Consider the following 27740-nt stretch of genomic DNA (forward strand, 5'->3'; position numbering starts at 1 on the left):
CTCAAAAAGTCCACCGAAACATGTTTTAAAATACATATTTTATTATAAAATGTGTTCAGCAGTATGTACATTGAGATAAAATATGTATTTAAATATGTATTTTTTGATATAATCATATTTAAGTGTGTATTCAAATACAGATTTCCAGACAGACTGGTTGCTTTTTTTAATGCCGATTCATGCAAACACAGCAAAGAAAGGATTTATGAATTAGCATGTGTAAAACTGAAAACAGACCCGAAATTAATGGTTCCATCCACCCCTACTTCAAAGGGACCGAGGGTTGCTTGTGAGTGTCCCTGCTTTCAATCTAGAAATCCACTCTGGTGATCTGCAGTCTATAACCTCCCCAGATGCCAGCAATCCCTGAAAGCCTTGTGATGTCCTCAGCTAGGCTTTTCTCTAAATGTGCAAAGCAGAAGTGACTCACCAGGTGGGACTATGCATAATTCTGGGCAGGTGCATCACTGTTGCTTATGTGGAAGGAAAATGGGGAGGAAGTGAGACAGCCGGGACAGTGCAAACTCCCTCCCAGTCCCCTGAAAATTTCTGTCCTGATTGGTGAGATTTTGCCTTATATACAACAAATACAGTCACATAGTACAATGGGGAAACTGGTTTTCCTAATGGTCTTAAGTATTTCCTAGGGCTGCTATACATCCGGTATTTCCCAGACATAGCTGGGATTCGTCTTTCAAAAATGGCGTCTCGGTGAAATTTTTGCAAAGCAGCTGAAATGTATGGGGAAACCGAGGCATACAACAACAACAACAACAACAACAACAACAACAACAACAACAACAACAACAAGTCAAAAACTTTTTTTAAATCTCCAGATTTTCACTTTTGGAAATATGGCAAGTTTGAAATAATATAAAGTCTCCATCGGATGCACTGCACTGTTTTTTTTTGTACTGTACTTCTATTATGCCTATTGAATTGATGGTGATGATTTTTAAAAAGCTTTTATTGAAGTAAACCAAACAAACCTAATTTTTATTCAGCGTAGACTCACTAGAATTAATGAATACAACTAATTTAGGTCCATTAATTTTAATGGGTCTGCTCTTAGTAAAGCTTAGTTAATTCTACCCACAAATACATCTTTTCACCTTTCACTGCTAAGATAAGCTTGACCCTCCATACCCACTGAAATCATAAATTCTAAAGCACCCTAGGGTGAGACAGAAAAACAGAAGCATATTTTGTGAGGTAAGAAAAACTTTTAAAAGGTTGGAGGCCAGGTTTCAGCATGCACAAAGAGAGAGGAAGTCCCAAAACAGCAATTTGGGTTTGTGACCAATTTGAGTCATATTCAGAGTAGACCCATTGAAATGAATGGGCATGGCTAATTAAGGCACCTTCATTTCAGTGGGTCTACTCTAACTTAGAGTACAGCTACAACCCCTAGATCAGGCATCCCCAAACTTTGGCCCTCCAGATGTTTTGGACTACAATTCCCATCTTCCCCAACCACTGGTCCCGTTAGCTAGGGATCATGGGAGTTGTAGGCCAAAACATCTGGAGGGCCGCAGTTTGGGGATGCCTGCCCTAGATGCTTAGGTGGGATAATGTGGTATGTGAGACACTGCATATGTTCAATGCCCTCTCTTTGGCTACCTGTAGACCCTGCTTTTTAACCAAACAGTGTCCATTTATGATGCCTAAATGTTTGTACTGAATAATCAAAAAGCCCTATGTAGTTTCTGTAATGCATTTTCAGTTAGGGCTTCACAGTTTTGAGGTGCTGGGCTTGCAAAATTTCCAGGAAGCTGGTTGCTAGGCCTGAGAGCGAGCGGTTTGAGGGAAATCTCAGTATGACAGCTGTGTGCCTCCAAATGAAATCTTCATGCCACACAGCAGATGACAGATGTGTGGGACCTGCGTATCTCAGATAAAGGGTAATGGGGGGGGAAGAGAGATGGGAAGAGGGGCCATTTCTAGCACGCAATATGAAACCACGATGGGTCAGACAATCCATTTGTGCATGTACAGAATCCACTCCACTCCACAAAACAGTAGGCTTTCAAGGCGACTTGAGAGGTTTTAAAGTATCTTCGTGTTCTCGAGACGATCCGTTCTCCACTGGGTTAGTAGACATGGTAAAAGACTCGGGACTCACATTGTTTAAGGTGGCCATCTTGGCGTCTCCCTGTTGGTCCCGGCTGGTACCGCGCTTGTAGCTGGACACTTCTGAGGCAGTTCCTTCGAAGAGTTTGGCCATGAATCCGAAGCCGGCTGACCGAATGAAAGAGCTGCCGCTGAAGGCGTAAAGGATGGGGTTAACGCTACTGCTGAAGAAGGCGAGAGCCACCAAGGTCGGCCTAGCCATCTTAGCGGCATTTTTTACATTTGTCGAGTCGCTCCACACAGCAGCCACGTCCAGAAGGTTCACCGTGTGATAAGGGAGCCAGAAAATAACAAAGGCCAGCACGATAAGTCCAATGAGGTGGTTTGTACGGCGTTTCCGGCGGAAACGGGTCTCCTTCAGACGTAGGCCGATGGTTCCGTAGCTGTAGATCACGGCGGCAAAAGGCACCACAAACCCAGTGATGGTTTCGAAGAGATTGTGGAAGATCAAATGGTTGGTTGTGGGATGATGGAGGAAACAGATATACCTATTTTCCCAAAAAACCACCTTTCTGTAGAAAAGTACAGGGATGGCCAAGAAAACAGCAGCCACCCAAATTGCCAAAACCAGAAGCCATGTGGTACGTTTGGTGCGTATCTTCTGCGAGATGAAGGGCCTGGAGATAGCTAAGCAGCGATCCAAGCTCATGAGGGCAATGAGAAACACACTGCCATACATACTGACCCCACAGATGTAATGGCAGGCTTTGCAGACTGCCTTGCCGAGTTCCCAGTTGCCAGCGCTTAGAAACCGCAGGAATATGGGTGCCGTGAGCAGCACTGCCAAGTCAGCTATGGCCAGGTGAAGGATGAGGAGGCACGTGACCGTACGCTTGTGGACAACACAGCCTGCGCTCCAAACCACAAAAGCATTGCCAGGAAAGCCCAGAATGAAGGCCAGAGAGAGCACAGTTAGGCCAACTGCTGCGCCTGGCAAGGGTGATAGCGCCGATGTTGTATTCTGGGTGATGTTGGCAGCGCTCATGGTCCAGTTGGGTGGCAGAGGGCAGTGGAGGAACTGTGGAGGGAAGAAGAAAGGAGAGAAACATCAGCAGAATTCTATGACGGCGGGCATGCATTTTATTCTTGAGTCAAACTTGGACCAAAGCTTGTTTAGCATTTCTCTAATGCATTCTATCTCATCAAGCAGCTTTGAGGCTCTTTTTCCTTTCGTGCAAAGCGGCTGCTAAATGTAATCATGCACATGCTAGTGTTACCCGACAAAAGTCTGTTTTCCTCGGCTCCCAAAGCCGGTAAGGATGTGCAATGAGTGGAGAGGTTCAAGTCTTTATTGCTGTGGTGATAGTGGCTCGGTTTGGTTTGCTCTCCGAAAAGACTGAGCAAAACAACACTTGAGGCAGAAAACATTTCTACAGGGTTGCAGAGCATGACCGCACCCATGCCTGATTCCCTGCACCCCTCCCGAGCTTGCTCTTGACGCCAGGTGCTAATTGCTGATAAGCCAAATAAGCTTGCCTGAAGCCCTATCTGATTTGGTTGTTGCTCTCTACTTGCGGAGCATTGCTTTTAATATGAACTTTCAGCTTGCTGATGGGCTGAACTGGTGGCGTTTGGGCTGGAACCTGAGAAGTTAGCCCGCTCTACAGAGCCAGACCACTGGGTTCACCCAACCTGGTGGTTATTATTTCCTGTAGCACAAATGGATGAACTTTTGCCTATTAATGACAAAAATGAGGTATATCCCATTGAAATATTTAAAAAGGTTACGCACAAACCGTTTTTTGTTTTTTTTGGGTATGCCGTTTTACCATTTCATAAAATTGTATTAACAGTTCTATATATATTTCGTATCAAATTTGGACACAACACCACATTCCACAATGGGGAGTGTTCTTAGACAAATGTCACACCTGTGCAAGGTAAAAGCCCCTTTTTGGGACCTCAAAACTCAGCCAGCAGACCCTGCCGGGCATGCTGGAAAAAGAACCTACAGGGGAGGTAGCAAAACATCGTCCTCTAGCGGCATCTATACAGAGTGGCTGGGGGAACCCGGCCAGATGGGCGGGGTATAAATAATAAATTATTATTATTATTATTACTGCAGCTAAAAAAAGCTTCCCTGTGTGTTTGATGACCCTATATAATGTTGTATATATGTGACTCTAAAGCTTGGGTTCAATTGTATATCTGCTATATTGAACACTCTTAAGCTTCTGAGCTTCGCTTCAGGGAGCAGGCTTCAAATCTAGCGGAGCAAAATATTTCGTGATTGCTTCCCCCGTCCTGCAGCAATGGGCTTTCATAGAGGATGTGCCACCTGGAATCGACAGTGACGTCCGATGCTGCCAATGCGACTAAAAGAACAGAGACTTCTAGTTTCTTTAAAGCCAATGAAGCAACTTCCTTGCAGTTCTTACATAAACGGTGGGGCAACTGTTTTGCGATGAGAGAAAGGGGGAAGTGTGTGTGTGTGTGTGTGTGTGTGTGTGTGTGTGTGCATGTGCGTGTGCCCACAGGAGTGCATAGGGGGGTGTTTGTGCATGCCCCTCTACCAAGACTCTTCTTGGAGAGGAGCCCCATCATTTCCCATTTCCCTTTCTGTTTTGGCCCTGCAACAATGGAGCAAAAACATTGCATCAGTGGTGTCTTTTCCTCTCGGAAGATAAAAGCAGCTGGGGGGGGGGAATCTTGTTGGGTATAGATAACCCACAGTTAAAAAATTAAGAGCAAACACCCATTCTGGTCAGTGCTAGAACCTCAGTAGGTGTCTCTCACTCTGTGTGTGTGTACAGACAGATAAATATAATAGACATAGATATAGATTGTATATCTATGTATCACATTTGTATCACATTTGATTTGCACCATAATGGTTTTTTTGCTCATACTACCGATGTTCCAGCAAATATGTTGGGTTTACCTTGATAAGGTAAAGATAAAGGACCCCTGGACAGTTAAGTTCAGTCAAAGGCGACTATGGGGTTTCGGCGTTCACAGCGGCAAAGCTTCGTGCTCCGCCACCGGGGGCGGAGAACAGGCGCGCTGCCCCCAGGGACGTGGCACGCGTTCTGGGGGCGGGACATGCTTTTGGGGGCAGGGCGTGCCATGCGCAGGGGCAGGGCGTGCATTTTGGGGGCGGGGTGGGCAGCGCGATGGCGCCCCTGGGATCACGCCACTCGGGGGGCCCCGCTCCCACCGCCCCTATCTTCCTACGCCCCTGGGCGTTCATCTCATATTCAGGTCAAGAGAGCTGGCGTTTGTCCACAGAAAGCTTTCCAGTCATGTGGCCAGCATGACTAAACCGCTTCTGGCACAACGGGACACCGTGACAGAAACCAGAGCTCATGGAAACACAGTTTACCTTCCCACCGCAGCGGTACCTATTTATCTGCTTGCAGTGGTGTGCTTTCAAACTGCTAGGTTGGCAAGAGCTGGGACAGAGCAAGGGGAGCTCACCCCGTTGTGGGGATTCGAACTGCTGACAGGAGGCTCAGTGGTATAGACCACAGCGCCACCCGTATCCCTGGATAAGGCCTCCATGAGACATAGCACGAGACAAACACATTCAGGCAAACAAAAGGCATTATCAGAGTCCAAGGCCACATTCCAGCCAGACCAAAATGCTCAATGAGGGTTTGAAGCAAGATTGGTGTGGTGTGTGTCTGGGAAGGGTGTGTGGCCTAGAGGAGTGTATTTGGGTCCAATGCCTGAGGTTGCCCACCCAGAAGAGGGGTAATGTACACCAAACACCCTGTAGCAGAACTTAAATGCGGGTTGAATTTGAGTTGAGGATGAGCTGCCCCTTGTGCTGTTTCTAGGGTCTATCTGTCCCAATGCTCTATGAGTCAAGACTGTTCTCTAGCTGTTTGCTGGCAGGAAAATTGTAGTATTCATGGCATATAACTTCCCTGGGGTTACGGTACGCCACGTCATGTAGTTCTTGTCGCATCCGTTCTTCTTTCTCCAGGATGTGTGGGGTTTTGTGGTTTCTCCAAGCAAGAACCAAAAATTCAGGGCATCCTCCCTTACCCCCAAATGATACTTGTCAAAGCTGAAATTGAATCAGGTTATCGTCACTTAGAACCTGCTTTTAGAAAGGCTAAGCCTTGCCAGCCCTGTGACAAGAGTGTGCTAAGCATGTAGCAGTAGTGATGTATGGAAGTGAGAGCTGGACCATAAAGAAGGCTGATCACCAAATAATTGATGCTTTCAATTATTGATGCTTTCAATTAAATAATTGATGCTTTCAATTATGAAGGGGACGACAGTGGACGAGATGGTTGGACAGTGCTCTCAAAACTACGAACATGAGTTTGACCAAGCTGTGGGAGGCAATGGAAGACAGGAGTGCCTGGTGTGCTCTGGTCCATGGGGTCACAAAGAGTTGGACATGACTAAATGACTAAACAACAACAAACAGCAACATTTCTGATGTTTATTCATTTGCGTGAAAATGCACGTGAAAATGTTGGACTTTAAGTGAGGTGAGGTCAGACTAGCAATAATATTGATGGTCAGTTCCATGTAACTTTTACTACTACTACTACTACTACTACTACTACTACAAGCAAACGGCCTTCTTGGTAGTGGCGCCTGCCCTGTGGAACACCCTCCCATCAGATGTCCAGAGAATGAACAACTACCTGACTTTTAGAAGACATTTGAAGGCAGCCCTGTTTAGGGACGCTTTTAATGTTTGCTGTTTTATCGTTTTCTGTTAGGGGCTGCCTAGAGTGGCTGGGGAAACCCAGCCAGATGGGTGGGGTATAAATAGTAAATTATTATTGAATTATTATATTATTTAAAAGCAAAGAAAAGTGAATTAAAAGCAGCCACTTCAATTAAAAGCGGAGGGTTGAGAGTTAGTAAACTTCCTTTTTACCCTGGCTTTTGACAGCTGAGATGTTTATATTTCAGGACCCACCCTATTTTTGTCACTATAAGTTGTTTTAAGTGTTGTTAGCCCTCTCTGGGACCTTATGGTGGAGGGAAAATATAATAAAACTGTCAGAGATGCAGATGCGGCTACTCTAGAGTAACGACTCCTCACAGCATTGTCTTTTTAGGCTTTTATTAAGTGCTGATTATTTACAGTGCTCGGACCGATCTATATACATGTTGTCAGTTAGGCGTCAGTACCTCCGAATGGAGGTTGGCGCATTTTCTTCCAGCAAAGAAGTTTGGGAAGACCTAATCTCCTCCCACGACGTTTCTTGCGTAATTCTGGGGTCGGCGGGATCGGCCTTCCCCCCTTGCTCCCCCCTTCCTGTCCCACCTTGTGCATGGGCTCCGCTACCTTGCCGGAGCCTCGGTCACCACTTCCTGAGTCTCCGCTTGAGGCATAACCCTCCCCGCTTTCCCCAGCGCTTGGCGATGAGCTGGTACTTAAGATGGGAGGGACCTCCCGGTATCCCCTGTCCCTCACAAAAATGAAACAAACGAATACAGTCTAGGGATAGGAGCATGTGATTTCAACCTTTTAGGAATACAGGGATGTGACTTTAGTAGCATGCCAAATCCTCACCAAGGACTGGCCCGAGAGGAAGACAACAAGAAAAATGGGTGAAGACAGTTGCTGTGTCTAGTTCTGGTGAATTAAGGAAGAGGTAGACGCAGGTGGTGCTGCAGTCTAAACCACAGAGCCTAGGGCTTGCCAATCAGAAGGTCAGAGGTTCGAATCTCCATGACAGGGTGAGCTCTCATTGCTCGGTCCCAGCTCCTGCCCACCTAGCAGTTTGAAAGGACTTCAAAGTGCAAGTAGATAAATAGGTACGACTCCGGCGGGAAGGTAAACGGCGTTTCCGTGCGCTGCTCTGGTTCGCCAGAAGCGGCTTAGTCATGCTGGCCACATGACCTGGAAGCTGTACGCCGGCTCTCTCGGCCAATAACGTGAGAGGAGCACCGCAACCCCAGAGTCAGTCACGACTGGACCTAATGGTCAGGGGTCCCTTTACCTTTAGACAAATTGGAATGGCTTCAAAGGAGGGCAATGAAGATGGTCAGTGGTAAGGAAACAAAGTTCTCTGAGTTAAAGGTGACAGAACTGAGCTTATTTAGCCTGGAGGAGGGAAGACTAAGAGAGGAGAGGAGAGTACTCTTCAGATCCCCGAGGGTCTAGGGATGAAAGCGAAATTCAATCCAGTTCGCATTTAAATCTGAATTTATCAAATTTGCACTTTCAGAAATAATATGAGAAGCAAAATACAGCCAACCTTCAAAATTCTCACTTATACAAAATGCACCATGCAGTTCTCCAACCAAAGAACATTCACAACAATGCATACAGTTTTTTTTGGGGGGGGGGAGGGAGTACGGTGAAGAATGAATATATTAATGAAAACAAGATACAAAAGTGCACCAGGAGAATTTGCTTGCAAACATGAGTGCATTAGTCAAAACTGCATACAAACATGTTTATTAGAGAGAAATTCACACTAAAATGCTGGAGAATTTTCATGAGGAATTAGTAAAAGGAAATAGTTAGCAAATTTGAGGGTTTTTTTTGGGGGGGGGACCCTGAGAAACTGAGAGAAGAGAATCTGACAGATCTTTCCACCTGTGTGAAGGAGAGGTTGTTCTCTGCTGATGCAAGAGGCTGGAGCTGGATTGTCATGTGCTTAAAGTTTCAAGGGGATAGACTTAAGCATATCTGGTGCCCTGGCGCCATGGTGTGAAGATCCCTCCGGCACCCCCCCCATTTCTCAGCGCGGCTGTCTGGTGGGCGCAGCGCGGCACCTCCCTGGTGGCCCGGCACCCTGGCGCCTTGCGCCACCCAGCCTTGCCTTAGAGCCGGTCCTGAGGATAAATATCAATGAACATTAGGAGAAACCTCTTAATGGCTTAGAGGGGTGGTGAGTGAATATATAAATTTTTGTTTCTCCCAGTTTGTCATTTTCCCCCCAGTCTTAAGGTCAGTTCTCCACATTTCCTTGTCAGTTTAAAATATATATATTTATCCCGCCCAAAAGGAGTCCTCCTGAAAATTTTTCAGCATTCTTGTCTGAATTTTCCAATCTAGCTTAATAAACAATAATTAATAAACGGCCTCGGTCCTGTATACCTGAAGGAGCGTCTCCACCCCCATCATTCAGCCCGGACACTGAGATCCAGCACCGAGGGCCTTCTGACGGTTCCCTCATTGCGAGAAGTGAGGTTACTGGGAACCAGACAGAGGGCCTTCTCGGAAGTGGCACCCGCCCTGTAGAACACCCTCCCAGCAGATGTCAAGGCAATAAGCAACTATTTTACTTTTAGAAGACAACTGAATGTTTAGGGGAAAACCCAGCCAGATGGGTGGGGTATAAATAAATTATTATTATTATTAACATTTCCCCCAAAATGTGTTGGGTTCATGAATATAGGCATATTTTATCCAAGCACATACACTGATGCACACATTATGTGGCTGGATAAATGGCATTGCTGGAGAGGTGTGCATTTTGGAGGATTACTGTTTCAATCTGCATATTGTTTTGGAAAATGCAACTTATGTAAGTTTGGTTTTAAATGGAAACAAATGAATTTCTCCACCATCCGATCTCAGATGCATGTGTCAGTGATCACATCCACACCATCCATGTAAAACACATGGCTTCCCTCAAAGACTCCTGGGAACTGTAGTTTTGGCCTCACACAGAGCTACAATTCCCAGCACCCTTAACAAACTACAGTTCCCAGGATTCCCGGGGGGGGGATCATGTGCTTTAAATGTATGGATGCAACCCAGTGTTGGCTGGGGTTAGGGTATATAGGACTGAAGTAACAGTACAGATAATTAACAGGGCTGCAGATACTTAGTCAATTCATTAAGCCACAGATTAAGCCACAGAAAATAGTGGACAAAAACCACACACCAATTAAATTTAAAATATTTTTGGTCAGATACATTTTGGTCCAACTAACTGAGCAGCAGATGAATTTGTTAGAATTACGGTTCATTAATTTTCCAGGTGGTGAGAACAATGGGGAGGGGGGGCACAAATCTAGCATGCTCGTCCCCACAACCCCTCACCCAAATCACTACTTTAAGGCAATGTAAAGGGGGGTGGGGCTGAAAAATTCTCTAAGGAGAACTATTGTAGTGAGCTGTGGTGGTAAAGAGCTTTGGACTCTTTGTCTCAGCAGGCTGTCCTATCTCACAGGGTTGTTGTGGAGATAAGGGTGCACTTGGAGAAAAGGTGGAATAAACAGTCAATCAATCAATCAATCAATCAATCATAACATGCATGCCACATATGGTCAAAGGAACCCTTCATTTTTGTTATGGCTTCCACATCTTCCAGGACCGCACCTGCCATTGAGAAAGGTCCCTGCAAATTCCTGCAGCAGCGATTCTGCCTGGCTTAAATTATGCCCTGTTAAGGACGCCTCCTGATTGTTGTCCCGTTACAGGGACATAGGAAACACTGCCGTGTACTGAATCAGACAATCTAGCTCAGTAGTCTCTCCACTGACATGCAGCAGCTTTCCAGAGTTTTGGGGAGGGGGGGTCTCTCCTATCCCTAACCTAGAAATCACAATGGATTGAACATGGGACTTTGTGCATGCAAAGCAATTCCTCTCCCATTGACCTACAGTCCTTCTGCAAAGAACCCGCCAGCCCCTCTTACCCTTTTGGACTTTGAAATCTCTCTGTCTGCCACCGACTTCTCCAGGCGTCTGTGCCCCGAGCTGGCTCCTCTCGTTTCTATATTCGCATATCACCACTTGCGGAGGTGGTGAAAGTGGCTCTGTTTGTTTGTTGCCTGTCTTTCTTTCTTAATGACTTCCACGGACCCCCCCCCCCCCCAAGAGGAAGTGAACTGACAAGTTTCACAAGAGTTGAGTAAGTGATGGGAGGAAACGGTTCTGGCGATGGGGTTAGCCACTGGGCCGGAAAGGTGAAGAAGTGAGAGGGATGGAGGTAGAGCCACCGGGTTCTACCTCTTTTGGGTGGCATTTCGCTCCTCCTCCTGCAAAAGAACGGGCTCGCAATCTTAGATCCAGCCTTGTGACTAGAGAGTCAGGCAGCCTCAGTCGTATAATGTGCATTTCACCAACTTCAGCTGGGGCTATTTCTGGGCAGGAGTAGCTTGGCCACAATGATCCACATTCTGGTAGCCTCCAGGTTACCGGTAGATGACTGCAGTGTGATCTGCCTGAGGTTGTCCTTGAAAATGATGATGATGATAATATTTATTATTTATACCCCACCCATCTGGCTGGGTTCCCTCAGCTGCTCTAGGCGGCTCCCAACAGAATATTACAAACATGATAAAACACCAAACATTAAAAACTTCCCTAAACAGGGCTGCCTTCAGATGTCTTCTAAAAGTCAGATAGTTGTTTACAGTGGTGCCTCGCAAGACGAAAGTAATTCGTTCCGCAAGTCGCTTCGTCTTGCGGTAATTTCGTCTTGCGAAGCGCAGTTTGCCGCAGCAAAACAAAAACCAAAACAAAACAAAAAACCAACGAAAAACTTCGTCTTGCGAAGCGCGGCCATAGAAAACTTCGTTTTGCGAGGCACCGAAAACATCGCAAAACGCTTTCGTCTTGCGAGTTTTTCGTTGCACGAGGCATTCGTCTTGCGAGGTACCACTGTATTTCCTTGACATCTGGTGGGAGGGCGTTCCACAAAGAGGGTGCCACTATTGAGAAGGCCCTCTGCCTGGTTCCCTGTACTTCTCGCAGTGAGGGATCCGCCAGAAGGCCCTCGATACTGGATATCGTATTATTTGTCCCACTAGCTGCTGTGGAAAAAAATAATCACCTACATAATTATTTGTGTTAACTGCAAACGTTGGCAGTTTCTGCTCGTGTTTCCATTTTCATCAGATTTCTCTGGCATTGCTATGCCTAGGGCAGAAAAGAATAGCTTTGGGTCAGCCCAGCAAACCTGGATAGCATCAATGAATTGTAGAACAGAATACAGTGCTCCAAATAAACTAGGGCTTTCCAACATCAGAACGTGTTAAAAATTTGTGACAAAACAGACACAGCATTAGGCACTGAGGAGAAGTTATTTGTTGACAATGTTGCTTATCAGTTGCTAACATACCTGAGTCAGATAAGATAATATGTTTCCAGAGTGGTCTGACTAAAAAAGGCACAGTTAGCGAGCAGTTGTGCAAAACATGCTAGGCAAGTGTAGGAAATAAACAGCAGTCAATTTAAGGCATGCTAAATTGCAGAAGTGTCAAAACGATAGGTTTCTTAAGCACAGCAGCTGGTGCAGAGAGCCTGGGAGTTTCCAAATATAACACATTCCTGAGCATAGGGCCTTTTAAAACAACCAGGCCTCTCAGCAGGGGCTCCAATTACCTCGCCCCTCTTACCGGGTGGGGTTGGTGGGAGTTGTAGTTCAAAGCATCTCAAGAGCACTAGGTTGGCAAAGGAGGTACCAGTAAAAAAAAAACCTTTCTAATGAAGATAGCAGAACACATTGGCTTCGGCTTCTCACCGTGGTATTAGCAATTGAAGAACAGGGGCTATTAGGTGCAAAGTCTCTCTGCCTGTGTTTTGTGAATGCTGTATGGAAAAGCACATGAAACTGACCTTTGAAGAATTTGTGAGTAAACCAATTTTTAACTTCCCAAATGTGTGGTCTTTTTCTCTGCTAGAGGAAGAGGGGAGTTTTGGCAGGAACTTAGATGGGCATATTTTAAAGATCTAACAGGCTATATTTCCATACTTTACCGTGCTGCATGTTTTGTGATTTTTAAATCTCTGCTGGGATTCTCTCACCTGGATTTTGGCATAGTTTTTCCATGCCACCAACACCTTTAAGTATTTGTTATATCTCAGATTGCACTGATGTGCAAACTAGATGTGATGTCTTGTTTTTTATTTATTTAGTTTTGAAAAAATAGCTATTTGGGGTCTTAAAAAAATGATCAAAATGGGGGATGTGGGTTTACCCTTGCCTCATGGGTCACCTGACCAATCAGACGCACCCCAACCCAGCTGTTTTTCTCCCTCCAGAGGAAAAAGCACCCCTTATCCAATACTTTTGCCTCTACTGTGAAGGACAAATTAAAAAGAAAGAAAGAAAGAAAGAAAGAGTAATGCGATCCTCTCAAAGCAGAAACTTCTAATATGAAGTCCCTTGGTAGAGCCAGATGTTGGCAGCAGTGGGGGCACACTGACAATCTGTGTATGGGGGGGGGGAATTCTAAATCTTCCAGTTAAAGGCACAGCTACAAAGCTAAGCAGTGGAGCCTGGCACCTATTGGGTCTGGTAGGGTAGAGGGCACGGAGGCCCCCAGTAGGTGGAGCCAGAGTCCATGACAGGCAGGCAGGGCTGTCTCAAGCATGTTGGGCGCCCTGGCGCCGTGGTGTGGAGATCGCTCCAGCGCCCCCGCCCTGGTGGGCAGGCGCAGCGCACAGCGCCCCCCTGGCACCCTGCGCCACCCAGCCTACCCCTAGAGCCGACCCTGCAGGCAGGGCCAAGTAATCCCAGTTCTGCCCACATCCTCCTCCCTATGGACTTCTATCATGACAACAGTGGGATTAAGGAAGAGGACGTTGACAACCAGTCCCTGGACTGGGTATAATTAAGAAAGCAGGCAGGTGAGGGGCGGCTGAGGGCAGTTTGATGTTGGTGGTGCAGCCGACATATAGCTAAAATAATATGCAGTCTGTGCCTCACACCAACTGCTCTTTCTCATTCTACTGCAGTCTCTACAGGTCCCAGCAGTGTTATGGGACCTGTGTGTGTGATTTTGTCAGTCTCTTTCCATGCCCTGGATGTGGAAACCGTTCCTTTGCAAATTCCTGCCTGTGAGGCAATTTATGTATATATTTAGGCCACCCAGATTGTTTCAACGGTGTGGAGCTAATTCCTCTTTTGGTCACACAAGCCTTTAGGCAATAAAGATTAGGAAACATTGTCCCTAGGATGACCCAACCTCGAAATCCCTTCGCTGCTTGCAGCAACGCAACCAGTTGTCTCTCCGGACTCTTCTGCTACAGCACCCCCTGGTGTTGGGCCAGGTCTCTGCCAACAAATACCTGACTCACGGCTGACTCATTTCCTGTTCCCTTGGCAAGAACTCTTGGCAAGAAATCGAATCCTGGTTTTGTCATGATCCAAGCAGGTTTATTGCCCGTGGAGAACCATGTTGGGCTGGCTGTACTTGAGGGATGATTCCAACAGATTCCACATGAAAAACACTTATGCCCCTGTGGAGATGGCAGTACCGAATCGGTGGCACATGCCCTTCTGGCTTGCACTCTTTATAAAGACTTGAGGAATGAGATTATCACCCCTCTTTTATTGTCCATTCCGGGTCGCCCAACCACTGCCACAGTGTCCTTTCTCTTGGTAGATCAAGATGAGCAGGTGGCAGCAAAGGCTGCAAGGTTTTTAGCTGGGGCAGTCAGAATAAGATCCACCATCTGAATATTCATTCAAAACCCTAAAATGTCTTTCATATAATTGACTTTTATTTCTATTCTTTGTATATCGTATTGTTGTTTTATTGCTATGGCCAATGGCTGACACAAATAAAGATTCATTCATTCATTTCTATGCTGGGCAAAAGATTCCTGCATTGTACAGGAATTGACCCCTTCCAGCTCTTCAGTTCTATGATTCTGTGATTCATCCACTCCAGTATAACGCCCAGTAAAGGCACACTGACCCTGTTCTCACACTGGCGCTCTTCACACAGCAGTTATCCAGATGCTTGCGAGAAGCCTGCAAGCAGGACATGAGTGTCACAGCGCCCTCCCCACTTGGGATTCCCAGCCTCTGGTATTAAGCGGCAAACTGCCTTCACCAGTGGAACAACTCCTCACCCACAATAATACAACCACCAGACTTAACATGGACACTGGTACCAGAGCCTGCAATAAACCCAGATGCCAACTTTGCTGCCACATACACCCGGACAACACTATTACTGGCCCCAACAACATCCAACATACCATCTCAGGACTATTTAATTGCTCATCTTCTAACATTGTGTATGCCATCAAATGCCAACGGTGCCCTTCAGCTCTGGACAAACAGGCCAAACCCTACGCCAAAGGATAAATGGACATAAATCTGACATCAGGAACCATAAGACTGAAAAACCAGTAGGAGAACACTTCAATCTCCCAGGACATTCTATACAAGATCTCAAAGCAGCTGTTTTATTACAGAGAAATTTCAGGAACAGACTGGAAAGAGAAGTTGCTGAATTGGAAATCATTACCAAGCTTAAAACCATGGAAGCACCTGGGATGAATAGACATCGGATTCTTATCTCATTATGCATGATCAAGCTTTCTTTAGCACCTCAGCCCAGGACTAATTGCAGCCATCAGCAGCCATTAACAGCCATCTACAGGTTTACCACTCCCATCAGCCCATCACCCATTCCCACCCACCCCCCCCCCCACCCTCTGTATATATATAGGGTCTGACACTTCTGTTTCTAGTGTATCTGAAGAAGTGTGCATGCACACAAAAGCTCATACCAAAATATAAACTTAGTTGGTCTTTAAGGTGCTACTGAAGGAATTTTTTTATTTTGCTTCACCAGTGGAGTTAGAATATAGCCATATGCAGCCTGTGTGCATGTGCACACCATCCACACATGGGATGTGAATGGGACAACACTCCTTCTTGCAAACTCTCACTGATTTCCTCCAAGGCTCTTCTTCAAGCACCACTTCACCAACTCACATTTGAGAGTCTCTGAAGGTGCTCAGCCCAGTGAGGCTCGGCACCAAAACAGCCGCATTGCTGAAAAGAATGCAAATATTTGGCTGTGCCTCATCCCTGCTAGGGATGGGGGAGAAATCCTATTCAGTTCACACGAGAAAACAAACTTACTTAATTCATACGTTCCAAAGCAAGAGGCAGATTGCAAGCCAGTCTTCAAAATTCACTCTTTTTTCCTGAATTTTGCAGGGCAGTTCTCCAGCTACATTTAACGTACAAATGTGCAAATACCGGGGCACAGATTAATGAAAATGACATAAAATCGCATTGTCTTTGGGAAAGTTGCTTTACGGAAATGTGCATACTGGGCAAAATTGCATATAAAAATGTGTGCATTGTCAGCAATTTGCACCAAAAGGTTGGCAAATTTTCACGGGGGCTTTAAAAATGAATAAATTGCAAACTGATGTTGCAATATGGAGAACTGAGCTTCAAACTGGAAAATTTAGAGAAACTGAAATCAACATATTTGCCCAGCCCTAGTTGTAGCACTGCTTGTATTTCATTGCTCAGATTTGGAGTAGGGTGGAAATGTAAGGGCCCTAGGTGAAACAAACGAACCCCAAGTAGCTGACTAAATCCAGTTTTGCCAAATCATACATTCCCCCCACCCAACCACATGCTTCTAAAGTAGCCAAGGGAACAGATCCCCCATGAATCTCAAGGGGACCTGCAATGGGGAGACGGGTAGCATGGAAGCTGAAGGAGTTCAGTAGATAGAGACAGCATTAGATCAGTGTAAGGCAGTTGGTTAAACCTTGCTAGAACATGCCAAAGTCCTGTTTCCTACATAAGCCAGCAAGTCACCAAGGGAAGCCAGAGCACGAAGGGAACCGCCATCCTTTATCCTCAGTAACTGACATTCACAGATATACTGCCTCTGTCCCTGGAGGTTTGATATATGGTCATTTAATTGCATGCTTTGGCTTTAAGCTCCTCTATATGCATGTGGCGCTGTGGGTTAAACCACCAGAAGGTCGGCGGTTTGAATCCCTGCAATGGGGTGAGCTCCCATTGCTCGTTCCCTGCTCCTGCCAACCTAGCAGTTCGAAAGCATGTCAAAGTGCAAGTAGATAAATAGGTACCACTACAGCGGGGAGGTAAAACGACGTTTCCGTGTGCTGCTCTTGTTCGCCTGAAGTGGCTTAGTCATGCTGGCCACATGACCCAGAAGCTGTACGCCGGCTCCCTCGGCCAGTAAAGCGAGATGAGCGTCGCAACCCCAGAGTCATCCACAACTGGACCTGATGGTCAGGGGTCCCTTTACCCCTGAAGCTGAGGCTCCAATACTTTGGCCACCTCATGAGAAGAGAAGACTCCCTGGAAAAGCCCCTGATGCTGGGAAAGATGGAGGGCACAAGGAGAAGGGGACGACAGAGGACGAGATGGTTGGACAGTGTTTCTGAAGCTACAAACATGAGTTTGACCAAACTGTGGGAGGCAGTGGAAGACAGGAGTGCCTGGCGTGCTATGGTCCATGGGGTCACGAAGAGTCGGACACGACTAAACGACTAAACAACAACAACAAATATGCATGCATGTGTGTGTGTTGATGGGATATGAATCTTGACAAGAAAAAAGTAGGTAATGTTGATGGGCATACCTTCCATAAGTGAGTCTTTTACGAATAATCCCTTTGCAACTGAAGTACATCTGTCATGTCTGTTCAAGCTCTTGAGCCCAATAAATTGTGATCTGTGCCAGTTGCAACTGGAAGGTCTGAAGAAATGGAGGCAAACAGTAGGTGGCGCCAGAGTCAATGACAAGCAGAGCCAACTCCTACTAGTTTTATCCCCATTCTCCTCCCTGCTGAGTTCTACTTGGGGATCAATGCTGAGACTCAGGAGGAAGAGGCTGACAGCCAGTGTCACCCACTGGGCTGAGCTGGATGTAAATAGGAAGGCAGACAGTGAGGATTGGTTAAGGGCAGGTTGGGAATGGTGTAGCAGTACCCCATTCAGTCTAACAAAGCAGTCTCCACTTATTTCATTTAAAGCCGTGCAAGACATTTTGCTGCCTGAGGCATACTGCAAGGTGACAACCCTCCCTTCCACATGCAGAGGTACCTTGGTTCTTGAACTGAATCGATTCCGGGAGTCGGTTCGACTCCTGAAACCATTCAAAAACCAAGGTGTGGCTTCCAATTGGCTGCAGGAGCTTCCTGCACTCTTGCAGAAGCCAAACTTGGCTTCTGAAAAACGTTAGCAAACCAGAACAATTACTTCCAGGTTTGCGGCATTCAGGAGACGATTTGTTCAGCAGCCAAGCCATTCAAGTACCAAGGTATCAATGTACAGAAGTCGATCAGACTGACAGCTGAGTCTTACACTGTCAACAGCACCTGAAAAGCATCTGCCTCACTCTGCCAAACAGTAGCGCCGACCCCAATTCTAATATCATCCATATATTTCTCTCTCTCTCTCTCTCTCTCTCTCTCTGGCTTAAAATGCCTGAAATTTTCCCTGACATTTCATTTAAAACAACAACAAATGGGCACACCTCAGCAATTCACATGAAATCCTTAGTTTATTATTGCAAACAATCCAACACAAATAAGGATGGTCTATTTATGTACTTTGGATTTTTACTCCTCTTCAGCATATGGAACGGCGGTTTCACATGCAGAATAACTGTTTCAAAAGTGAGACCTGCAACAAAATGTGTGGCGTGGAGTGCTGCTGTTCACATCCAAATTCTGATTTCCTTCCGTCCTCCAATTATGAGCTGGCATTCCCTGGCCACTGTACATGCTTAGTCCTCATCGGACTGATTTTGGAGTTCCCCCACTTGGAGTTTCCCTCCCTAACCCTTCTGACAACCTTGCAATTGCTCCCTGCTTGTTGGCAACAGCTGCTTCTTGGCTGTGCCCATTCGGCTGCAAAAGCAATGACGCTCACAGCATGAACATTGGAAATAGAGATGTGTTTGTGTGTAAAAGTCCCTACTGGATCCTGCTACCTTCAGAAAACAAGAATGAATTCACCACTCTTAACTTCCAAAAATGGGCACTTATGCTGTAGGCAGATAGTGAAGGAATGCTATGCAGGTTTTTGTCAGAGTGGATCTCCAGATCTCTTTCCTTGTGGGCACACCCTAGCCCATTTTAGTTTATTAAACAAAACAAAACAAAACCCTGCCGTAAGTTTAGAAATATTCCACATCAAGATGGATAACATGCCCATTTAACAAAAAAGAGAGGCAGAGGGAGAGAAACTGTACAGAAAACAACAACACAACTTACATTGAAATATAAAAATATAAGTTCATCCAACCACCTTTGGTTTCCTTAAAAAAACAACAACAACTCAACAACAATTTGGTAAAATGTGGCAACCTTAGTTGAGTTGCTGATTAGAAGAACACTGATCTCCTTCACACCATAGCAAACTTCAAAAATGTGGAATCTCCTTTGTCATCAGTGTGAGCCCAGCCGCAAGGAGCAAAGAAAGCTTAGAAAGGGGCTTAGAAAGAGAGATGGCTTTAGAATTAAGGAACATCTGGGCTCATCTGAGCCGAGGAATTTGTTTTCAGCACCAGAACTGAGCTCACATTTCTTTTCTGTGCAAAACCTGTTGTTGGTTCCCCACCTGCCCCAAAACTTTCCTCATTTCAGCAGCCTATTCAAGCCTGATTTCATCTGCCAAATTTGGGGAAGGGCTGTCGCTAAATGGTGGAGCATATCGTTTGCTTGCAGAAAGTCCAGGATCCCCAGCTTCTCTTGGTAGGACTGGGAAGAGAATTCTGGTCTGAAATCCCGAGGAGCTGTTGCCAGTCAGTGTAGACCAGGGGTAGGCAACCGAAGGCCCATGGGCCACAAGCGGCCCATGGGGGTTGTCTAACCGGCCCATGAGCTGCCCCCAAACCAAGCCGTCAGCTCAGTGAGTCCCCACCTGATGCGCTAAACCGGTGCAGTGCAGGGACTTGCTTCCGCAGTGCCGGAAATTGCGTCTGCACAGGTGCAGGTGCCGGAAATCCCAGGTGCATGCTCTCACACGCGTGTGCAAACCGGCCCACAGAGGGATCTCCGCTGGAGTGAACCGGCCCAGGTGAGGTAAACCTTGCCGACCCCTGGTGTAGACAATACTGAATGAGATGGACCAAAGTCCAAGGCAGATTTCTGTGTTTCCTAGGGTTCCCAATGACCTGACTCAGTATAAAGCAGCTTCTTATGTTCCCATTTTACTTAAAACTGGTCTGGAAGATCCGGTTGGTGCAAAATTTCATAGCTAGACCGGTTGACCATATGCTAGTGGGCCAAGTTCATGGTTCTTGGAGTAGTTTACAAGGCCTTTAGCAATTTGTGTCCATGAAACCTCAAGAGCCATCTGATACTTTACATGCCTCCCTGATCATGGAGATCAGGCATCCCCCTTTGGCCCTCCAGATGTTTTGGCCTACAATTCCCATCTTCCCTGACCACTGATCCTGTTAGCTAGGGATCATGGGAGTTGTAGACCAAAACTTCTGGAGGGCCGTAGTTTGGGGATGCCTGATGGAGATCTTGGAGGGACTTGTTGTTCGTAACCCCTCTCCCCGATGGCTCACAGCCAGGTTTGCATCCACCAGGAGCTTTGCATTCAGCATTGTGCATCCATTTCTGCAGAACTTCCTCCTGACTGAAAGTCCCCTTCCCTTAGTGAAGCATTTAGTGAAGACAATTTTAGGAGGCATTTTGAGGAGGCTTTTCTGATTTTATGGTTAATTCTAATCGATCTTGTGCTCATGTGGTGGGGGTGTAAGAAATCTAAGGAATATTGAAAGAATTTTAAAAGATGCTAAGGATGACATTCCCCCTCCCACCAAAAACCCCCACCAGAGATGTTCCTTTTGGGTATAATAGAGGGTGAGATACCTAAGAATGTATTAAATCTTTTTCTTTAAGCAACTGCTGCGGCCAGAATAGCCTATGCACAAATGTGGAAGCACAAAAACAGTCCAATAAAAGAGGATTGGCAGAAGAAGTTAATAGAACATGTGGAGTTAGCGATGCTGACTGCAAAGGTAAGAAACCAGGATGAACATACCATAAGAGAGGAGTGGGAAAACTTTAGGGAATATTTAAAGAATTATAGCAGTTGCATAAATCTCCAAGTACGGTACGACTAGACATAGGAACAGCACCTAAATCAATTAGAAGGTGTAGAAAGATATGTAGCACAACTAAGAATAAAAAAGAACCTATGGACAGGTGTGTGGGGAAGTCAAATAAGGATAACGAAGAATATTGTGAAATGGATGTACCAATTTACTGTTAAAGCATAAATAAAGTCGAAATGAGAACAAAAGCCACGGTGCTAAGTGGTATATGATCTCTTGTAATAATAGAATGATAATAATTTGGAATAAGAAAGGCTGTTGCTATTGTTAAACAAATGGGACTCAGAAAATCTTATTGATCTACATCAAATCTCCCAGCAGTTCTTCACCTACATTCCCCCCACTTCTATACTATTGCCCCCCAACATTTCCTGAATAGAAGTTGTACTTAATTTAAGAACTGAGAGGTGTAGCTCTTCCCTGCCTCTAACCCCCAGGTGTAAATTATTTATTGAGGAGGGAGACACTCTGTATATGCCCAGAGTCACCCTTTGTTTTATAAGTTCCACGTCTGGCCCTGAAGGCAGAAACATATACCAGCATATGTATTTTGGACTAAGCTTAGTGCAACAAGTATCAGATCTAACCCGACTTAGGTTGAAGGAACAATAGCTGTGAAAGTAATTTAGCAGCTTTGTAGTGTGGACATGGTCTCAACGAGTTTCCTAGAAGCCAAGTTTCCAAAAACAGAGTACAGTGGAACCTCGGTTTATGAACACCTTGGTTTACGAATTTTCGGTTTACAAACGCCGCGGACCCATCTGGAACGGATTAATCCACTTTCCATTACTTTCAATGGGAAAGTTCGCTTCAGTTTATGAACACTTCAGTTTATGAACAGACTTCCGGAACCAATTGTGTTCATAAACCGAGGTACCACTGTAGCTAAGGCAGCCAGGCCTAGCAGATAGAGATGTGGCCTGGCTTAGCAGTAGAGGACACTCTTTGTGTAAAGAAGGTCCCAGCTTGAATCCTGAGCATCTCTGCCAGGCTGGGGTAACACACTGTTATAGACCCTAGGAAGTTGCTGCTAGTCAGTGAGCTACTGGTCTTCAACTGGTGGGTCAGGCCCCATTAGTGGGTTGAGGTTCGATCCAAGATGGATCACACCAGGAGCACTCCCACCATGCAAATTTATGGTAAAAGGCAAAGAAACGGGTCCCCAAATGCATGTTTGCATTATAAGTTGGTCCTGAGTCTGAAAAGGTTGAAGATACCTGGTGTAAACAATACTGAGCTGGCGGGACTGACTCATAAAGCATAAATTACATCTTGTGTTGAAACTTGGCATGATTCAGTCTAGGAGTGTCTGTAGCCAAGTTGCTCTCTTGTGCCATCAAGACCCGGCCCTCTGTCTTGCTCCTTGTCCAGCCCGTCACAACTCTCCAGGGGTTGCTGGTCCATGCCTATGGCAGCCCCTGCCACCACCACCAAGTCTTTGGCCAGGTTCTTGTGGGACTGGGATCTTCTGCCGAGCCCATCGGATGCCCCCTCAAAGAACTGGGCGATGAAGTTGGCCCCCGAGGTCTTGATGAGGTTCCCAGCCACGAAGACGTAGAGCACAGGGTTGATGCTGCTGCTGAGGAACGCCAAGGCTGTGGCACCGGCTCTGCCGCTCTTCCATGCCTGCCCCAGTCGTTCCGCTGTCCGCCCTGACGACAAGTTGGAAGCTACCTGGAGCATGTTGACGATGTGGTAGGGCATCCAGAGGACAGCAAAGCAGATGACAATGGCGACAATGAGCTTCTCGGTCCGAGCCCCCTGTCTCCGCTTCACTCCCCTGAGGCGGATTAAAATGGCAGAATAGCAGCCGACGATGAGGGTGAAGGGTATCACAAAGGCCACCACGGTTTCCAAGGTGAAGTGGAAGATGGTCAGGCTCGGCCTGGGGTGGCAGGGCTCACAGATGTACCTCCCCGAGGGATCCTTGACTACTTGTCGGAAAAGGAGGGCCGGGATGGATAACAAAATGGCCGCCACCCAAATCCCTGACAGGATCTTTACCACCAAGTGCTTCTTGCGAATGGCTTGGGAGAAGTAGGGCTGGTTGACTGCGAGACACCGGTCCACGCTCATGAGGGTGATGATGAAGATGCTGGCAAACATGTTGATGCAGCACAGGTAGTAGACCCCTTTGCAAACTGCTAGGCTGAATAGCCAGTTCTTGAAGATGAGGAAGATGATGAAGAAAGGAGTGAGGAGAAGCACGACCCCATCGGCCACTGCCAAATTAACGACTAGGAGGCAGGTGACTGAGCGGTGGCTCGGCTTCATCTTCCAGAGGATACTCCAAATGACAAAGAGGTTTCCAGGCAGCCCGATAAGGGCAGCCAGGAGTAGGAAGACAATGCCAGTCACACTGGAGGTCGAGGAAGACAGGAGGGTGCTGTTTCCAGAGGTGTGGGTGCAGTTGTTGGTGGCACCACTGGAAAGAGGGGCTGGGGACTCCCTGTCAGGAAGGAAGAAAAAAAGAAAGCGTGAGCCAGGAAGAACTGAACTCCGCCTTAACCGCTGTCAACCTTGGCTGGGAAAAATTGCTCACATTTTTTGCTCACAGCCATCTCGGGCTTTATTTGCACCTCTCTTTCCTGCTGTGATCTATTACACTCCCTGAAATTTATATTGTAAGCTCACTGGGGCAGGGGCCTCTCTCTTTTATGTATGCGTTGTAACTTTCAAATGCTTTGATTATTGGTTGCATTTTTGTGGCTTGCAGTGCACAGCCCCGGGTTCCTTTAGGAAGGAAGGGATGGTTCCTTTAGGAAGGAAGGGATGACGACAACAATGATAACACTAACAATATTAGTAATATCAATGGTTACAGGTAGGTAGCCGTGTTGGTCTGGATCGAAGTAAAATAAAAAAATTCCTTCAGTAGCACCTTAAAGACCAACTAACTGAAGAAGTGTGCATGCACACGAAAGCTCATACCAAAATAAAAACTTAGTTGGTCTTTAAGGTGCTACTGAAGTAATATCAATGTTAGCCTATGAAGTGATGGTGGTGATGTTTCTACTACTCCATCAATAGGGCAGAGAAACAACTAGAGGAAAATGTTCCTGTCCCAAGGAGGTTGCAATTTGGAATTCGCCAAAGCTGGGGCAACAGAAGGAAGGGAGGAAGATGATCGAAGCAATTGCCAATGAAGCTTCAGAATCAGGGAAAATGATTTGGTGTGCGCGTGTGCTAGACGAGGCCAGTTGTATTCTCCTCCCTCCCTCCTATCCATGCACCTCCATGCCAGAGCTCCCCTACCCTGGAAAAGGATGCCTGGCTGCCTGGCTGCAGAGGACGGAGCTGAACTACTTATCTCCCTGCCGACGTTTTTCATTGACTTTGCGGTTGCCTGGCCCCCACAATTATAGCACTTATGCTCCTATCCCTCCCTTGTTTCTTGGTTCCTTTCAGCTGTGTCCTAGTCTCGCATTTTATTCGGTTTATGGTATCATACAACACAACGGCTCCCAATGAGGAGAATGCCACCCCCTAGGCAACATGGTCCACCCCTTTCATCTGCATCACTGTCCTTGGTCCCGTTTCTTGGCCACACCCTATGTAGCAACGTAAGAACGATTAGGTCAAAGGACCACAGAGTCCAGCATCTTCCCTCTCCCAACATTGGCCTGGCAGAGGCCTTAAGGAAGCCATCAAGCAGGGCAGGAAGACAACAGCCCTCCCTCACAGTTGGATCCCAGGAGCTATTATTCAACTGCAACTGAATATGGAAGCTCCATTTAACCATCAAGGCTAATAATACCCATGGACAGACCATGAATTTGCACCATCCCCATTTCAAAGCTCCCTAGCAGCAACTTCCATTCAAAAGTCATCATTTGAAACAGTTTTCTCCTGCCTTTCCTGAATCTCCTGCCAGTCAATGTCAATTGATTCCCAAGCTCCCCAATTTCTACGAGAGAGGGAGAGAGAGCGAGAGAGAGCATGCCTCTCTCTAACCACATTCCCCAGAGGGTGCAAAATATTTTAAAAAACCTCCATTATGTTTCCCCTCCCTTAGTGGCTTTCAATGTTCCCTCGTGGGCAAGCTGTTCTACCACCACATTCCCTAATCCAGGCATCCCCAAACTGCGGCCCTCCAGATGTTTTGGCCTACAACTCCCATAATCCCTAGCTAACAGGACCAGTGGTCGGGGAAGATGGGAATTGTAGTCCAAAACATCTGGAGGGCCGAAGTCTGGGGAAGCCTGCCCTAATCACTTGAATTGCCCTTTTCTGTCCCTTTTCCAGTTCTATGATATCCATTTTATCATACGTTGACCACAACTATAGACAGGTTTCCAAGCGCAGTCTCCCCGTGAATTTGTATGAGGGCATTATCATCCCGGGCTGTTTGACTTCCAGCCCTTTCCCCTGATAATGCCTGGAATTTTCCACTGGAATTTTCCAGAGTGGTGCAATGTTTCTGTTCCTTTATTTTGACAACAACCATCATGCAAAATACGCAAAACAATATTTTGTCTCGTGTAACTCAGAAAAAAAGAGTTTTTTTCTGGCATCCTTCTTACACATTACCCCACATACTTCCAAACTGTCAACCTTGATTTCGGTCTATCCCAGATCTGGGCTACTTCCTACCCACTTCATCTCCCCCAAACTTCCAGCCTGAACTATCGCAATGCGGTCTTCTTCTGAATCTGCTTATGGTTCTGCACCCTGAGTGAACCTGCAACGCAATGACTTACATGGGTGAGTTGGTCTCTGACTGGAGCCCAGCGAAGCTTCTCTTCCTCTGGCTGCCTCTGTCCTTCCTTCACATCCTTTCCCTGGGCTGCGAATTATCTCCTTCTCCCAGAGCTTCTGAGCTGCTGCTTCTATTGCTGCTTTGCACGTCCAGACTGGAAGCTGGAATGAGGTTGAGTAATGGAAGAGGAGGGAGTGGTAGCAGGACTTGCCTTCTGCACACAAACGCCTCCCCCCCCCCCGCTTCTTCCCAAGATCTCCAAGTTGGGACTTGCTGGCATTGAGGAAGACCACACCCAAATACATTTGTGCCAAGAGGACCCTGGTTTTCTCCGTGTGTTTCTTCTCTTTCTCTCTCCCCCTTGCCTTCTGGCCCCTCTGCCATCCTTTTTCTCCTTGTCTCATCCTTTCATTCAGAGAAATCCGCCTGGACGTTGCTTAAAAAGGAAGCAGCTAGACGGCATGAGGCTGGCTGTGGAGCGCAGATAATGGAACCCACAAAGCCTCTCGAGGAAGAAAACCTAACATTAGGCAACAGCAGCTTGTCTTGTTTCTGGCAGGGGGAGTAACAGAAACATCATAGAATGGCTGGTTCTTGTAATTCACCTACATAATCTCTCTCCACCCCCCTATGCCCCACAAATAGGCAGGAAGCTGCCTTATCACTCAGTCCACACCTAGCTCAGTAATGTCTACACGGACAGGCAGTGACTCTCCAGGTGTCTTTCCAATCCCTTACCAGAAATGCTGGAGACTGAGACTGGGACGCAAAGCTGATGCTCTTCCCACTGAGGTACAGTCCCTTTCCTGCTTAAAGCTCATTCATAAAGGACCCCCGAACAGTTAAGTCCAGTCAAAGGCGACTATGGGGTGTGGCACACATCTCCCTTTCAGGCCAAGGGAGCCAGTGTTTGTCTACATACAGTTTTTCGGGTCATGTGGCCAGCATGACTTAACCGCTTCTGGCACAACAGAACACTGTGACGGAAACCAGAGCACATGGAAATGCAGTTTACCTTCCCGCCGCAGTGGTACCTATTTATCTACTTGCACTGGCGTGCTTTTGAACTGCTAGGTTTGCAGGAGCAATGGGAGCTCACTCCGTTGTGCAGATTCGAACTGCCGACCTTCTGATCAGAAAGCCCAAATGGCACAGCGCCACCCGCGTCCTATGTTTATATAATGTTTTTTAAAGATGATACCATTATGTATATCTGCTTTAATCAGGCTGTGGATTTTAAAATGGTAAAGGGACCCCTGACCATTAGGTCCAGTCGTGACCGACTCTGGGGTTGCGGCGCTCATCTTGCTCTATTGGCCAAGGGAGCTGGCGTACAGCTTCCGGGTCAAGTGACCAGCATGACAAAGCCGCTTCTGGCGAACCAGAGCAGCGCATGGAAACACAATTTACCTTCCCGCTTGGAGCGGTACCTATTTATCTACTTGCACTTTGACGTGCTTTCGAACTGCTAGGTTGGCAGGAGCTGTGACCGAGCAACGGGAGCTCACCCCATCGTGGGGATTCGAACCGCCGACCTTCTGATTGGCAAGCCCTAGGCTCTGTGGTTTGACCCACAGCGCCACCCGTTGTGCTTTATTTCCAGTTTTCTTTCACTTAGAAATGTTTTGATCAAGTGGGTTTGTAATTTTTCCCTAAATAAATACATTTACACCTCAAGCCTCATCAAAAAATTGGTAGCACTCTCCCCAGCACCAAGCCTTCTTTGAGTGGCCAACCAGCTGGGAAGATGACTGCCTCCTCTGCCCTCTCTCCCTCCCTCCCTCCACCAATCCTGATTGCATCGTGCTATGTTCATTATGCAATACAATTTGCATTAGTGAAATCGGAGAGATGACTGTAAGGCGTGACCTTGGATGGGGATTCTTTTTCTGCTTCATCATGGCTCTAGTCACACTCTTGAGACACGGCTGGTTCCAGTGTCATTGTCTATCCCTGTCTCAGAAAAGGGACTCTGAGCTGTCCGTCTGCATGCTGGCCAAAATATCACAGGGTTGAAAGGCAAAAAGGGTGCATTGCAGGTCAGGAACCCCCCCCCCAAGCAGCTTTTCCTTCAAGGCAGGTAGATCCATCTGCCACCCGCTCAACATACACCACCCAGATGGTCAATTTTGGCTTAGCAGTGTATTACCGTATTTTTTGCTC

The 27740-nt window shown here is 46.6% G+C and overlaps 2 protein-coding genes across 3 annotated transcripts; both read right to left on the reverse strand.

Annotated features, from left to right (window-relative positions):
- Positions 1-23: 23 nt before the first annotated feature.
- LOC118078725 (leukotriene B4 receptor 1) lies at positions 24-25714 on the reverse strand. Of its 2 annotated transcripts, none has more exons than XM_088656052.1 (2): positions 25579-25714; positions 24-3148 (listed from the first exon to the last, which is right to left on the reverse strand). In XM_088656052.1, the coding sequence occupies exon 2, from the start codon at positions 3113-3115 to the stop codon at positions 2027-2029; it is 1089 nt and encodes a 362-aa protein (XP_088512178.1). In that variant the 5' UTR covers positions 3116-3148; positions 25579-25714; the 3' UTR covers positions 24-2026. The 2 variants fall into 2 exon arrangements, with proteins under 2 accessions (XP_088512178.1, XP_034958612.2); XM_035102721.3 differs by lacking the exon at positions 25579-25714 and adding an exon at positions 10701-10838.
- Positions 21004-25741, reverse strand: LOC132591099 (leukotriene B4 receptor 2). Its single transcript, XM_035102720.3, has 2 exons — positions 25579-25741; positions 21004-23327 (listed from the first exon to the last, which is right to left on the reverse strand). Coding segments are annotated over exons 1-2 (1152 nt in total). The 5' UTR covers positions 25581-25741; the 3' UTR covers positions 21004-22177.
- Positions 25742-27740: the final 1999 nt, after the last annotated feature.

This window comes from Zootoca vivipara, chromosome 12 (genome assembly GCF_965207765.1).
Source record: "Zootoca vivipara chromosome 12, rZooViv2.hap1.1, whole genome shotgun sequence".
Lineage (NCBI taxonomy): Eukaryota > Metazoa > Chordata > Lepidosauria > Squamata > Lacertidae > Zootoca > Zootoca vivipara.

Bases quoted from the DNA above. Each gene is read 5' to 3' on its own strand.
- LOC118078725 (XM_088656052.1), bottom strand. From the start codon at position 3,115: ATGAGCGCTGCCAACATCACCCAGAATACAACATCGGCGCTATCACCC.